Source organism: Leptonychotes weddellii, chromosome 14 (genome assembly GCF_054177405.1).
Source record: "Leptonychotes weddellii isolate Sample4059 chromosome 14, ASM5417740v2, whole genome shotgun sequence".
Classification (NCBI taxonomy): Eukaryota; Metazoa; Chordata; class Mammalia; order Carnivora; family Phocidae; genus Leptonychotes; species Leptonychotes weddellii.
In genome coordinates this window covers 25,845,635-25,859,931 of record NC_138382.1, presented here as the reverse complement: position 1 = coordinate 25,859,931, position 14,297 = coordinate 25,845,635, and the positions used below count along the sequence as shown (strand labels likewise).

Below are 14,297 nucleotides of genomic sequence, written 5' to 3'. Positions count from 1 at the left end.
TTAGAAATTTTTAAATTAAAAATTAAAGATTTATTTTATTTATTTTTTTAAAGATTTTATTTATTTATTTGACAGAGAGAGAGCATTCGCTCGAGAGCACAAGCAGGGGGAGTGGCAGGCAAAGGCAGTGGGAGAAGCCGACTCCCCACAGAGTAGGGGGAGCCCATGTGGGACTTGATCTCAGGACCCTGGGATCATGATCTGAGCCAAAGGCAGTCGCTTAACCAACTGAGCCATCCAGGCGCCACAAGATTTATTTTAAAAATTTAACTTGGAGCTCCTGGGTGGCTCAATCAAGCCTCTGACTCTTGATTTCAGCTCAAGTCTGGGGTTGGTGAGTTCAAGCCCTGCGTGGTGCTGGGGGTGGAGACTACTTTTAAAAAAAAGTCTTTTCTTTTTTTAAAAGATTTTATTTATTTATTTGAGAGAGAAAGTGCAGAGGGAGAGAGAGGAGCAGACTACCCCCTGAGCAGAGAGCCCTACTGAGGTCTTGATTCCCAGGACCCTGAGATCATGATCTCAGCCGAAGACAGACGCCTAACGACTAAGCCACCCTGGTGCCCCCCCAAAAGTCTTTTTTAAATTAAAATTTTATTTATTTATTTGAGAGAGAGAGAATGCTCACACGCTCCTGTGGGAGAGGCAGAGGGAGAGGGAGCGAGAGTCCTAAAAAGACTCTGTGCTCAGGGGGAGATGATGAGGGGCTCAAGCTCACCACTCTGAGATCAGGACCTCAGCGAAAACCGAGTCCAACGTGCTTAACCGATTGTGCCACCCAGAGCCAGAGCCTGCACCCCCTGAAAAAAAAGTCTTGAAAAAATAAAATAAAAATAAATAAAACTTAATTCTACACGTAAGATATGATCATTACATTGTATATTAATGTTACCTCAAACAAAACACCAGAACTAAGAAGGGGATGGGTTAAAAACAGAATAGAAGTAAAATACAAGAAATCTGCTGGATCACTGATTTGGTTGTTCTGAGTAGAAAATTCTTTAAGTTGGTAACTGCTTCTGTAGAATCATCGGTAAGTAACGGGCCCAGGCAGCTACGGAGGGAGGGCCTGCTTCCTTCCTAAACAACCTTTTCTCACCTCGGACCCGTCTCCCTCTTCCTACCTAGGAGGCTGAGTCAGAAAACGCGCGGGCGGTTTGCGCTTGCCTGCGCACCGCGACCAGCGGAACCTAACCTCCGGGCGGCTGGGTGTGCCCCGTCCAGTCCCCGCACAGCCCGGTCTCCCAGCACCCCGACCGAGCGCCCCGCGGGACCGAACCCCGCGCGGCTCCTTTCCTTGTGCTCCGCCCTGCGCTCCGTCCCGCCCCTCCCGGGTGGCGCCCCGCCCCACCCGCATTCTGCTCCGCCCCTCCCGGGTTGCGCCCCGCCCACATTTCGCCCCGCCCCGCCGCGACGAAGCTCGCCTCGGCCTGTAGCGACCGTTTTCTGATTCAGCCAGAGGGGCTCTGGCTCTGTGTGGCACGCAGCTCCGCCCCCTGCGTCCCGCCCCGCTCCTCCCCCTGCGTCCCGCCCCGCTCCGCCCTCCGTTCCGCCCCGCCCTGCGCCCCGTGCTCCTCCCGGATTGCCCCGCCCCGTGCGCCCAGCTCGGCCTCGACCCCGCTCGTCTAACCAGTGCGGTCCGCTTGGGCACGGTGGGCGCGGACGCGGGCAGGCAGATGCAGGGCGCTGTGGCCGAGCCCGCCCTCGCCCCGGTTACGCGGCAGGTCAGCGGCAGCGCCGCCCCAGCCGCAGTCCCGAGCGGCCCCGAGCGCGGGCAGCCCCTGGCCGCAGCGGTAGCCGAGCTGCCCGTGCTGGACGCCTCCGGGAGGCAGGTGCCGTTCGGCGCGCTGTTTCGGGAGCGTCGGGCCGTCGTAGTCTTCGTGCGGGTGAGCGCGGGCAGCGCGGGGCGGCCCGGAGTAGGAACTCTGCCGGCAGGCTGGGATGGAGGTTGCTTCTACAGCTTCGGCTGGGGGGACATCGGGTCCTTCGAAAGGCCCAAGACCCGAGAGTGCGGTCCAGCTGGGCCTAGCCCTTCCCATTGCCGTCCACTAGAGGCTTCCGGAATGCGAACAGCTCCTCTCGCTTCCTTTAATAGGAATGGAAAAACAGCCCGCCAAGCCAAGTCCATTTTCCCAGCAAAGGAGGAGGCCTAAGGGAGTGGGTGCGGCCCAGTTTTAACGCATCTCGGGCGCCCTTCGCGCCTTTTTCTACCCGCTGTGAGTGGCATTAATTAGCGTCACGCGTAACGAAGTACTTGGTCTTTTCTGAACCCTGAGGGTATTGGTCGCTAACTTGTCCTTTTTGACGTGTTCGGATTTCAGCATTTCCTGTGTTACATTTGCAAGGAATACGTAGAAGATCTGGCCAAAATCCCCAAGAGTTTTTTACAAGTAAGTTTCCTGAGAGTGAGCAGCAGCGTGCCCTGCTTCAGGGCGACCTTGTGAAAGTCACCTGTCATTTCTAAGTAGCCCGGTGTACGAGAGCCCGTACGGAGAGTACGACTCCTCTCCAGAACAGACCCTCGCAAACCCTGATTATCACCTTCCCACACATCTTCCAACACCTTCAAAAAAGAGAGAGACGTTAGAGATCTATTTCTGTCCTACTTTATTCGCTACTGCCTGCTTATAAACGTACTAACTATAATAATTTCAATGTTAGTAACCTATTTGCAAATGTTGAATGATAATGACCAAAAGCACGGATGCTAGAAATTATTAATATTTTATTTCCCTTATTTTTTTTTAATAAGAACACTCCAAATAGTTGTTCATTATAGGAAAATACTAATATATCTTAAAGGTTAAAATTTGTATTTGTTAGGATGTGCCTTCCACATTCCTGTGACAACCACATACATATGTTCTTTTCAGGCACATATACATTTGTCCCCACGTGAGCTTTTGAGTGAAGCAATTGGGCAACCTTTGTAAAACTAAGATCTGTTTTCATCAGGCGTTATTAATTGGGATGTGAAAAAATGAAACTGATTAACCCTACTTCAATATTTTTTATTCTTTTTTAGTGTACGCCTTTGGGGGGAGCATAGAGAATTTTTTTGAGAATTATTGACTACATTATTTTGAAGTTCTTGGCAAGAGATCAACTGAATTAACCAAACATTTTAGCATACATTTGCTTTGACTCACAATTTTGCTGTTTATTCCATTCTTCTAGAAGCCTATAGGTGGCATTAGAATGGAACAAAAGAGTTGGACAAGGGGAAGTTTTATAAAATATATATAATTTCTGGTAATATGTACCTGTCCCTTTTTTCTCCTAAAGGAAGCAGATGTCACCCTAATAGTGATTGGACAGTCATCCTACCATCATATCGAGGTAAATATATCAGCAATTGAGAAACTAACAAATTAAATCTATTTCAGACATAATTATTTATTTGAACCACTAAGTGTAGGTTAAATTTGCTAAAATAAAGGTAGGTTATCATTACTTTTCTCTCATTTTTGCTTATACAAATCCAAATATCTTTTTTTAGCCTTTCTGCAAACTGACTGGGTATTCTCATGAAATCTATGTTGATCCTGAGAGAGAAATTTATAAAAAATTGGGAATGAAAAGAGGTGAAGAAATTGCCGCCTCAGGTAAGACATGACACGTCTCATCAGAAAACGCTAATGGTGCATTTGCACATTTCTGTATGTATGCATGGGAAAAGAAATGGTAAATTCATAAATCAGCCTGCTTTTTATGATTCTAGTAAGTGGGCCAGATACAGCAGACTCTCAAAGATTCCTTTCCTGGGCGTAATCACATAGAAGACTATTGGCAAAGCACTAAATGAGTGAAAAAAGCAAGTTGCAGGACAGTGTTTTCGGTATGATTCTATTTTTGTGGAAATAAAAACCATTTTCGTAAAGATCAGGAGTACGTGTGTGTGTGTGTGTAATAAAAAAAGTTTTAGGGGCGCCTGGGTGGCTGAGTCATTGAGCGTCTGCCTTCAGCTCAGGTCATGATCCCAGGGTCCTGGGATCGAGCCCCACATCGGGCTCCCTGCTCAGTGGGAAGCCTGCTTCTCCCTCTCCCATTCCCCCTGCTTGTGTTCCCTCTCTCGCTGTGTCTCTCTCTGTCAAATAAATAAATAAATACAATCTTTAAAAAAAAAAGGTTTTAAAAGATATTGCCATGCTTACCCCAAGGTCTGGAAGTTAGAAAAGTGGCCTTTGTATTTTTAACAATGAGTACATTTTACTTTCGTAATTAAATGAAAAATAATATTGCTTGAGTCAATATATTTTCTTACCTCAACACCATGGCTTTGAATACTCTATGTTCTTTAATTGATGAAATGTTAGTTTTCATTTGAAGCCCAACTCAAAGGGGCTCTTAATAGCCCCTCCTGCAGAAGTTATTCCTTCCCTCATTGTACCTGAATAGCCCCTTGTACTTTATCATACACTCTATCAGTGCACTTAAGGTGTCCAGATAGTATAGTTAGTTGAAGAGTTTGAGGTTTTGTCGGAATGTGGTCCACATTCCCCGCCTTTAATGCAGTTCTCTGTAATTTAACAGAGCTTCGTCAGCTTTAGGTGAACTGTTTCTGTATTAAGTAGAAAGAATGGCTTCTGAAATGCCAGTTGAAAGAACTCAAACTCAAATCACTCATTCTCAACAAATATTGTTGAGCTCCTGTCTGTAATCCGCACTTTGTTGGATGCTCCCAAGAGGACAGTGATAAACAGCCCCCTGCCATCCTGAAATTCATACTCTATTCTGGGAGACAGAAGCAAACAGCTGATTACAATACAATTTAAGGGCTTGTAATAGAGAACATGTACTAGGAATACCTATGCCGGAAATACGAGGGGAGAGAAGAATCTCAGAAGGCTTTACGGAGGAGGTGTCATCTAAGCCCACTCTTAAAGGAGTTAGCTGGGTGAAGTGGGGCTGGGGAAGGGTGCTGCTGACTGAAAGCAGCACATGCGAAGGCACACAGGCATGAAAAACTGTGACTCTTGGACAAGCACAGGTCCCTGTGTCAGGCCAGAGTCTAGCCAGTTGGGGAATTGGTGTGAGCCAAGGGACAGGTTGTGGCTAATTCAGGCCGAGTCTGGGGTGACATGCCAAGGAGTTTGGATTTGTTCTGGAGGAGTGGGGGTGTCATACAAGCATTTGAAGTGATGAAGTCGTAGTCCTGTGTCCAGAGTGGATGAGTAATTGGAACTCACCAAACCAGAGCCAGTGATAAGGTTGTAGTAGGTTGTAGTAATAGACTAGAAAGAAATGACAGTGGAGATGGAGAGGAGGAGATGGGTCAGGAGCTATTTATGACGTAGAGTTGACATGATCCCTTTACTGATGTTTTTAAGGAAAGCAACCTAAACTTTATTAAAACTAATGATGAGCTAGCATAAACACAGTGTGCTCTTTCCTTTTTCTCCTTGGTATAGGAAATTGCAGTGTGTACATTGTGAGCCTTACTTCTTGGTAGACTGTTTTCTGTGTTGTAACAGTCCCAGCTGTGCAAGTTGTTTATCATTTAGCACTTTAGATCTAAACTGTGAGTTTCACTTTAGTAACACCTCATGGTTCATCGGTTCATCACGCAATAAAAATACAGAATTGCAAAGAAAACAGTTGAACTCTAAACAAAATATATGCTTATAATTATTAGAGAAGGTATATTCAAATCTTTTAAACTCCTGTGTCAAAGTACTGTATTTCCAACCAGAAAATATTATTCTCTCATAAAATCAACTTTTAAAAGTTCCTCTCTGAAAGAGCAGAAATCTCAGAATAGTCCCACTTGAAGAGTAAGACTCTAAAAAATATAATAATACATCAAAAACTAATGATATAATATACGGTGATTAACATAATAAAAAAATTAAAAAGATCAAAAAAATATAATAATTTTAAATTAATGGACATTTTATAAAGACAATAAGAAAATAAGGCCCTTAAAAGCCAGGGAATAATGGGTTTGTAGAAGACTAAAAAACAGGAGTTTTATACAAAAGAACTAAATTCAAATGGGCAAAATTAGGTTGTGTTTGTGGCAAAGATTGATAAATTTTAGGTCATGGAATCTCCTTCAATTGAATTTCTGAAATTTCAGAAATATTAAATGACCCCTTCTTTGGACATGAAGAGATAGTTTGGGTTTCTGAATATTTATTTTAGACATAGAATCCTAGAAAACAGTAAAATTTAGTCTTTTACTCATGTCTCTAAGGTAATGGGCCTGTATTTGTTTCTTGGTGAGATAAATGTCCATCATAATAGAAACATGAAAGAAATAGAAGAGTCAGAGAGAGGAAGGGAAATGATAGGTACCTGGAAATACTAAGGATTCAGGCAGGTTAAAGGCAGCATAACCATCAAAATAAAAAGCCGGAAGCAAGACATAAAAGGCAGGGATGGGGAAAGATAAGTTATGAGAAGGGTAAAGAGAGTGGGTCCCTTTGCTCAGAGGGAGCGGAAGTGAAGTATTAGTCCGTGTGGGAAAGGAGATGGAAAAACTGACAGCCAGGGGGAGCTGGGGAGGCGCTGGACTAGCTGCTGTCACAGACAGCTCCCCAAGTCTCAGCGGCACAGCACGGGAGAGGTTAGTTCTTCTTCTGTTCAAGATGGCATATCTATTCAGATGCCTTTCCTCCAAGCAGCAGTACAGCAGGGAGCCAGGGGGAGGGGCCCAGGCCCCTTTCACCTTGTGGCTCTGTCATTTTCATCCCGGGGCTTCCAGGAATGTAGAAGGAACATGGAGGTTTTAAGGAGCTAGCCGGGAAGTGGCCCGTATCATTCTACTCATGGGTTAGAACATAGTCACATGGCCATAAGGAACTGCCGGGAAGACTGGAAATGTAGTTCAGCTGTGGGCCCAGAAAGAGGAAATGGGTTTTGAGGAGCATATACTGGTCTGTGCCACAGTGTCTCTTGAAAGGAAGTGTGGTTACGTATTAGTAGGTGAGAAATTAAACAGAGGATAAATGATGTATTAAAAGGGAAAGCATTAAGGGCACCTGGCTGGCTCAGTCAGTACGGCATGTGACTCTTGATCTTGGGGTTGTGAGTTGGAGCCCCATGTTGGGTATGGAGATTACTTAAAATCTTTAAAAAAAAAATGGTGGGAGAAAGCACTGTCAGTTTGAGAAGTCTGTAGTGGACATTTTTCTGTGGCAGATGATTGGGGTATATCATCACTTCTTTAAAGTAGTAGTTCTCAAGCAGGGTACATTTGGTGTTATCTGGAGACACTTTTGGTTTGTCACAACGTGGTGAAGGTACGGCAGCATCTAGTGGGTATGCAGGACAGTGATGCTGCTAACCACCCTGCGTTGCACTGGATGAAGACTTACGTGGTCCAGAATGTCAATAGGGAAAGGCTGAGAAACCTTTCTTTGGAGGAAGAAAAGAAGACAAGTTGGAAGTAAGATAACACAAGAAAAAATATTTCAAGGGGGATGGGCAAAAATGGGTGAAGGGGAGTGGGAGATACAGGCTTCGGGTATGGACTGAATAAGTCACGGGGCTGAGAGGTACAGCACAGGGAATAGAGTCAGCGATACTGTACCGGCCTCGTATGATGGCAGGTGGCAGCTAACGTGCAGTGAGCCCAGCCCAGGTGCAGGGTCGCGGCATCACCACAGTCTACACCAGGGCGTGCTGGGTCAACTATACCTCAAACAAAAGAAGTTTTATAGAAGCACTAACATTATCTTCTGATATCTAATTGAATATAAAATGATAATATCTAAAGACAATTCCCAATATTTCAGGAAAGAGCCCCCATATAAAATCAAATATACTCTCAGGAAGCATTCGGAGCCTGTGGAGGGCAGTGACTGGCCCTCTTTTTGATTTTCAAGGAGACCCTGCTCAGCAAGGCGGAACCCTCATCTTAGGTCCAGGTAAGCGTCAAAGGCCAGATCCAGTGGCACACTTTTTGTGCCTTTTAGAAGTTAGGGGGCCACACAGTTTCTTCATAAAATAGATACCAGGTAAAAATGGCAATTTGACATTGTAACAGTCATGATTCTGTGCTTATAGGGGTCACCTTTGTTTTCAAACGCTTCTGTGTATTTTGGTGTCTGTTTATTGGGTGTCATGTGCCCATCATTCTGTGCCTGAGTGATTTCAGGTATTTGGGATAGGAAAGTCAGCGGTGCTTTGGTCAATTGTATTTGTCTATAAAACTGTTTAAAAAGTTCCTGGAAGAGGGGCGCCTGGGTGGGTCAGCCGCTTGTGCACCAGATACTTGATTCCAGCTCAGGCCGTGGTCTCAGGGTCCTGGGATTGAGCCCCGTGTCAGGCTCCATGTTCAGCGGGGAGTCTGCTTGTCTCCTTCTCCCTCTGCCCCTCCCTACCTCCCTAAAATAAATAAATAAATCTTTAAAAAAAAAAAAAGTTCATGGAAGAGAGGGGCACCTAGGTGGCTCAGTTGGTTAAGCGTCAGATGCTTGATTTTAGCTCAGGTCATGATCTCAGGATCGTGAGATCGAGCCCTGTGTGGGCTGCACTCAACAGGGAGTTTGCTCGAGATCCTCTCTCTTTCCCTTCCCCTCTCCCCACGCTCAAGTGCTCTCTAAAATAAATAAATATTAAAAAAAAAAAAAGTTCATGGAAGTGAACATTTCCAACAAACCATCAAGCCTTTTTTTTTTTTCTCAATAGAAGAATCAATCCAGTTACTTATATCTAACAAGGTTAGAAGACTTGCTCAGTGTCAGAAAGCAAGTCAGCTCCAGGGACAGCTCATTCAGTAACAATTACTATAAGCCACATAGTTTTAATAGCTTTATTGATCACTTTGGGCCACCTGAAATTTCTTTGGCTCCACACTGCTATATGGTTGAGTGTTAGATCTCTACCATGGTCAAGTATTGTAGTCAGGGACAGGCACTCACATATGACAGTGTAAATCACTAAATTGTAAATAGATTTTCTTGGTTCTTCTTCCTCTTGAAAATTGTCCACATTAGCGAGCATAGCTTCTACGAGTTATAAAATTAACATTTACTTTAATAAACTCCACATGTCTAAAAGTCTTTAGAAGGAGGCTTTTGACCAAGCATTATGGCTTTTTGGCTTTCTGCAGCTGGAGCACTTTAGCTAGCTAAAACCTGTAATTTAATCTCTCTTTCCCTCTCTTGTGAATTTATACCAGTTAGACTAGAAAAAAAGAGAAGCCCTGTTTTATGAGAATGAGTCCTCTAGATTAGCCCTGAATGACCTTGAGCCATATTTTTGGATGGCTTGTTTCCATCTTCAGACCCGATTTGAGTCCCTAATCTCCATGTCTCAGCATCATTTGACCACATGTTCAGATGTGTAAGGGTGACCCAGCGCACAGAGAGCATCATTTGTGTGCCAAGTTGGGAACATAATTGAGTATGTGAGGACTATGTAAGGAGTGTATTTTGATACTACCTGCTGGAAGAAATGTAGCTCCTCTAAGGGAAGAGCTGGGTATACTTATTTATAGAAACCTTTCATGGTTAAACCTATATTTCATTTTGCCTTATTTGATAATAAGCTAATTTATGATATTAAATATACAGTGATTACTGTAGATTACTGATGCCTTTTTTTTTTTAAGATTTTATTTATTTGACAGAGAGCACAAGCAGGGGGAGTGGCGGGCAGAGGGAGAAGCAGGCTCCCCACTGAGCAAGGAGCCTGATGCAGGACTCGATCCCAGGACCCTGGGATCATGACCTGAGCCAAAGGCAGATGCTTAACCGACTGAGCCACCCAGGCGCCCAAAAACATGCCTCTTATAATGTTTACTTAATCTTATGTTTTAAGTTAAAATTCTGGTCTTGAGTCCAAGAATCAAAGTAAAAAAGACCCTAGACCTATAAATTATGACTTTTTAATTTGAGCAGATAAAAGGATTGTGGACATCTAAGTGTATTGTAACTGACTGTCTCAATGCCCTGATTTTTTAGCCTCTTTTGGTCTATGATTATAATGCAGATAACCTATTAAATCAGTGTTTGGCAGTGAATTTTTTTTTTTTTTGAAGCAAGTGATTTATTCCATTATTACATTTAAGAAACAGATGTGATTTTCCAGCTTGATATTTATGCTAGTTCCATATTCTGCCTGTCTGTTTGACAGGATATTTTATTTAATTACATCTAATAAAACCTAACGGAGGTTATAATTTAAGAATCTTTCCCCTTGGATCTCATAAAACATTAAGTATCACTCTTATTTAACCATAATCCATGTCATGCTTTATTACCTTAATTTAAAATTATTAGGGCATTATACAGAGAATATTATGAACTCCAGGCAATCAATTTTTCCCTTTAGACTAATTAAAAGTTGAAAAGATTCCTTGATTCTAATAAGCAATAAATCTAATGAATCTATATGCCTACCTTTGCCTTTTATTCTCTTCTAGGTAACAACATCCATTTTATACACCGTGATAAAAATAGGTTGGATCACAAACCCATCAACTCTGTTTTACAGCTTGTAGGAGTTCAGCACGTGGACTTTACAAGCAGACCTTCAGTTATCCATGTGTAATGGCATAGACTGTTGTCACTTTCAAATGGACCCTTGGGATAGGACCTGAAATGTTCAGAGTCGGGTATCCTTGTGCAGTGTCTAACTTGTTGGCGTGTCCCAGCCTTTGACGAGTTATGAAAACATGAAGAGACCATGTACCAGTCATTGCATGCTGGGAGGCATTAGTTGTCAAAAATATGATCTATATTTATAATTCTATAGCTTTTAAAATTTTATGTGAAATACAATTTTATTTATATAAAACTTTAAAAGCTATAAAATTAGAAATACCATTCTATATTTTGCATTATGGTATATCCATTCAATGAAAGTTTCTGTTGGCCATTAAAATAATAAATTCTTTTGAAGAACATATAAATGGAAAGGTAAGCAACTCACCAAAAAGCAGGATATCAAATTCTGTAAATAATATAATCATATTTTTTATATATTTTTGTATGCTTAGGAAAAAATATAAGAAATAAACACACCAGAATATTGCCAGTAGGTACCTCTATATGGTAGGATTACAGGTGTCTTTATTTTCTTTTCCATACTTTTCTTTATCTCCGAACTATTGTATAATGAGCATGAGTCATTTTTTTGGCCAGGAAAAGTTCTTTAAATTTATATGAAGGATATATTCCTACATAACAAGTTCTGCAAAGTTGCATTTATATAGGCTGCTGTCCACATGTTTCTATCCTCACTGCTTTACTCAGAGGAAATATGGCAAACCAGACCTTCTGCATAGCCTGTGTCCAAGGCACCTTGTACCACACACCCACTACCCATTTCACTAGGTTTTTTGTGGGGAGGAATAAAAGGAGAAAAAAATGTCTTATGTATTTAAGATAATGTATTTAAAATATGCTTCAGTATGCTTTTTGAAAGGATTTTAAGAATTGTTTAAACTAAAAAAAAAACTTTGTAACTTAAATGTACACTGGTTTGGTTGCCAGATTGCTTTTATTTAGTGTATTGTTGTCATCTTTTATTTCTCTAGAATCTTAATAGGTTTAGTTGCAAAGAAATTCTGATGAAAAGTGTGGTAAGAGCAAAATGTTGGTAATTATTAGCAAGTATATACTCCTTTGAACTTATAAACTTTTATATCAAGCATATGAGGTCACACACAAATATATTTCAAGTATCCAAATATTTTAATGTATGTTTGTGTATATATACGTAAACATTTTTTAATCAATAAAAATGGAATTTCTCATGAAATTTAAAATTAAGCAATTTTGTGCTGTTTTTTATAGTAAGGAAGGACTGGTGACCCAGATCCCTTTGCTGATTTTAGACTTACAACTGCTGAATAATAGCTTACACAAAACTTTATATATTTATAAACGTATAATACATTTTCCTAAGATACATAAATGTTCTTTATGTAGCTTCAGGGAGATAACAGTTAGACAAACAGTGCAGTGGTAAATTGCCGACCCAAACAAACATATTTAATACAAAAAAACTTTTTGTTGTTTAAAAATTTTATTTGTTTATTTATTATTTGCGGGGGGGAAAGGAGCAGAGGGAGAGAGACAAGTCGATTCTGCCCTGAGCACAGAGCCTGATGAGGGACTCAATCCCACAACCCCAAAATTGTGACCTGAGCAGAAATCAAGAGTTGGGTGCCTAACTGACTGAGCTACCCAGGCACCCCAATACAAAAATTATTTCTCATAGGCACTGTGAAATATATAAATGTGCTCTGTACCCAATAATGTACTAGACTCAAAATTTTGTAAAACCTTCCTACAATAAATACATAGCAATACTATTCAAAGAATACTATCTAGCACTTTTATCGTGCTAATTATTTGCCAGGTAGTATTCCAAGTGCTTAACATACATTAGCTCTATAGAATTGATATCATCATCATGCCCATTTCACAGAGAAGAAACATCTTTTTTTTAAGCTGAACTTTCAGTAAGAAAGGAAATCACCAGGGCCAAAAGCAGAAGTAGAAACAAGGCTGATGACCATGCCCTGAAGCTGTTGATTGCCCTGAGGTTTGTGCTCATCCCAGGAATGTTCCTCAGCCAACTCAAAGGCCTTGTGCAGTAGAGAGTTAAAACTAAGACCACCACATAAAGTATGGCCTGCGACCTATGCCTGAGACCTGAGACTTCCTGGGGCTTCTTCTTTTTTTTTTTTTAAATTTATTTATTAGGGAGAGAGAGAGAGAGAGAGAGCGCAAGAGGGGGTAGGGTTAGAGGGAGAAGCAGACTCCCCGCCGAGCAGGGAGCCCGATGTGGGACTCGATCCCCGGACTCCGGGATCACGACCTGAGCCGAAGGCAGTCGCCTAACCAACTGAGCCACCCAGGCACCCTCCTGGGGCTTCTAAGGCTACAACTGCACCACAGGCAAATCCATCCATATTCTCACCAACTTGTTTCTATTTTTTTTTTTAGATGTTTGTTTAAGTAATCTCTACATCCAACATGGGGCTCGAACTCACAACCTGGAGATCAAAAATTTCATGCTCTACTGACCCAGCCAGGTGCCCCTATTATTTTTTTTTTTATATATAATGGCCATTCTAATGGGTGTGCAGTCGTATCTTACTGTAGTTTTAACAAAATTTATCAATTTTTTAAACATGTATATACAATAACCAAAGAAAAAATATGAGCAGCTGATGCTGAGTAATAATTTTTTTTAAGTAAGCTCCATGCCCAGTGGGGAGCCCCATACAGGGCTCAATCTCACAACCTTGAGTTTGAGACTTGAGCCGAGATCAAGAGTCTGATGCTTAACTGAGCCACCCAGGTGCCCCTGAATAATATTTTTTTTAAAAACAAGCATGACACCCTGGGCTTTCTATGTTGTCCACCACTAAGCAGACATTAGAAATGTTTGAAGTGTTAAAGAACTGCTTTTGTAAATCGACCTGTGTTGTCCTCACTGATAACATTTTTTTAAAATGGGTCCTATATGTTTTGATTTAAGTTAGAAATCTTTAATGAGTTTAATGAATGGTGTGCCAAAAACTCTCATTTTGAAGCTTTTACAAATCATATGACTGGAAACAAACCTTACAAATGGGAAGACACTGAAATCTGGCTTTTTTTTTTTTTTAAGATTTTATTTATTTATTTGACAGAGTGAGAGAGAGCACAAGCAGGGAGAGTGGCAGGCAGAGGGAGAAGTAGGCTCCCTGCTGAGCAAGGAGCCTGATGTGGGACTCGATCCCAGGACCCATGACCTGAGTCGAAGGCAGACACTTAACCAACTGAGCCACCCAGGTGTCCCTGTGGCATAAAGTTTTAAGAAGTATATATTGTTTAAGGATACCTACATATGTCTGACAGTTTTAAAGAAATGCAAGGCAGTGATAAATAGCAAATTAAGGAGAATGAATATCTTTGGGGGAATGAAGGTAGAAGTGATTAGAGTGTACAGAAATGGTGTTTGGCTACGTTGGCAAAATTTCATTTAAGTGATGTAGTTGGGTACATGGGTATCTGTTCCATCATTCTTTGTACCTTTTGTATTCTTTTGTATATGCACACATATAAATATATCATAGCCTGTTTTGTAGATGTATTAATTGGGTTGTACCTTATATTATTGTCCAATAATTGCCTTTACAGGATAAATATTTTACATTTATTTTTTAAGATTATTTGAGACAGAGTGATAGCAAGAGAGAGCACGCACGAGCAGTGGCGGGGGAGGTGTGGGGGGATGGGTAGGGGGAGAGAGAGAAGCAGGCTCCCCGTTGAGCAGGGAGCCCACTTCTTGGCTCAATCCCAGGACTCTGGGATTACGACCTGAGCCAAAGGCAGACACTTAACTGACTGAGC

The 14,297-nt window shown here is 41.7% G+C and overlaps 1 protein-coding gene across 1 annotated transcript; it reads left to right on the top strand.

Annotated features, from left to right (window-relative positions):
• The first annotated feature begins 1,570 nt into the window (after nucleotides 1-1,570).
• On the top strand, nucleotides 1,571-11,720 carry PRXL2C (peroxiredoxin like 2C). The gene is made up of 6 exons (XM_006738824.3): nucleotides 1,571-1,883; nucleotides 2,319-2,387; nucleotides 3,283-3,336; nucleotides 3,497-3,602; nucleotides 7,737-7,868; nucleotides 10,370-11,720. The coding sequence occupies exons 1-6, from the start codon at nucleotides 1,674-1,676 to the stop codon at nucleotides 10,495-10,497; spliced, it is 699 nt and encodes a 232-aa protein (XP_006738887.1). The 5' UTR covers nucleotides 1,571-1,673; the 3' UTR covers nucleotides 10,498-11,720.
• Nucleotides 11,721-14,297: the final 2,577 nt, after the last annotated feature.

Excerpts from the sequence above, each read along its gene's own strand:
- PRXL2C (XM_006738824.3), top strand. The coding sequence starts at position 1,674 with ATGCAGGGCGCTGTGGCCGAGCCCGCCCTCGCCCCGGTTACGCGGCAG. Across the intron at positions 2,388-3,282 it reads TCCCCAAGAGTTTTTTACAA|GAAGCAGATGTCACCCTAAT; the intron begins GTAAGTTTCCTG and ends TTTCTCCTAAAG. Across the intron at positions 3,603-7,736 it reads TGAAGAAATTGCCGCCTCAG|GAAAGAGCCCCCATATAAAA; the intron begins GTAAGACATGAC and ends CCAATATTTCAG.